Genomic DNA, 916 nt, shown 5'->3' on the forward strand with positions numbered 1-916 from the left:
GATCTCTCGCATGTGTGTGTGTGTGTGTATGTGTATGTGTATGTGTGTATCTGTGTATGTGTATGTGTATGTGTGTGTGTGTGTGTGTGTGTGTGTGTGTGTGTGTGTGTGTGTGTGTGTGTGTACTTACCCAGTATGAGGGCCAGCAGCAGAGCAACACAGAGACACACACACACGGCCAGCGCTGTCCTTAGGAGACGACTGTTTCCCTTTTCCATTTAACCCCTCCACCACCTAAGCGCTCTAATTCCATCTAAATCCAGTGTACAACTCATACATACACACACACACACACACCAACACGTGTAGTTTACAGAGAAAGAGCCGCTATGGAAAATGCAGAGGGCAAACGTCCTACCTACCTGTACAACTATCTATGCAGAACACACACATGCAGGCAAACCTGATGCAAAGAACTATCTCACACACAGTCACCTAAAACTATCTTCCCCTCTATTTCTCTTGGCTCTATTCCTCCCTAACGCTCTCGGGACAAGCGCTCAGAGATTCTATCTTCTCCTCGCCTCTTGTTCAATTTGACAAGTTTAATTCACTCACTCAATCACTCCCTCCCTCCCTCCCTCCTCCTCTCTCTCTCTCTCTCTCTCTCTCTCTCTCTCTCTCTCTCTTCTCTCTCTCTCTCTCTCTCTCTCTCTCTCTCTCTCTCTCTCTCTCTCTCTCTCTCTCTCTCTCTCTCTCTCTCTCTCTCTCTCTCTCTCTCTCTCTCTCTCTCTCTCTCTCTCTCTCTCTCTCTCTCTCTCTCTCTCTCTCTCTCTCTCTCTCTCTCTCTCTCTCTCTCTCTCTCTTCTAACTTCACTCTGGACTCCCCAGCATTCAAACTGTCCTTCCCTCCCTCTCTCTCACTGTCTGTCACTCCTCCCTCCCTCCCTCTATCCCAGAGAAGGGAGGAGAGGAG

General features: G+C 48.7%; 1 protein-coding gene across 1 annotated transcript in view; it reads right to left on the reverse strand.

Moving 5' to 3' along the window:
* phex (phosphate regulating endopeptidase homolog, X-linked) overlaps nucleotides 1–547 on the reverse strand; it is a 45,859-nt gene extending 45,312 nt beyond the window's left edge. Inside the window, 2 exon segments of the mRNA XM_084325864.1 lie at nucleotides 131–217; nucleotides 220–547. Of these exon segments, the coding sequence (XP_084181990.1) occupies nucleotides 131–217; nucleotides 220–253 (121 nt within the window). The 5' untranslated portion in view covers nucleotides 254–547.
* Between the last annotated feature and the right edge of the window lie 369 nt (nucleotides 548–916).

This window comes from Notolepis coatsorum, assembly GCF_963971535.1.
Source record: "Notolepis coatsorum genome assembly, chromosome: 12".
NCBI lineage: Eukaryota > Metazoa > Chordata > Actinopteri > Aulopiformes > Paralepididae > Notolepis > Notolepis coatsorum.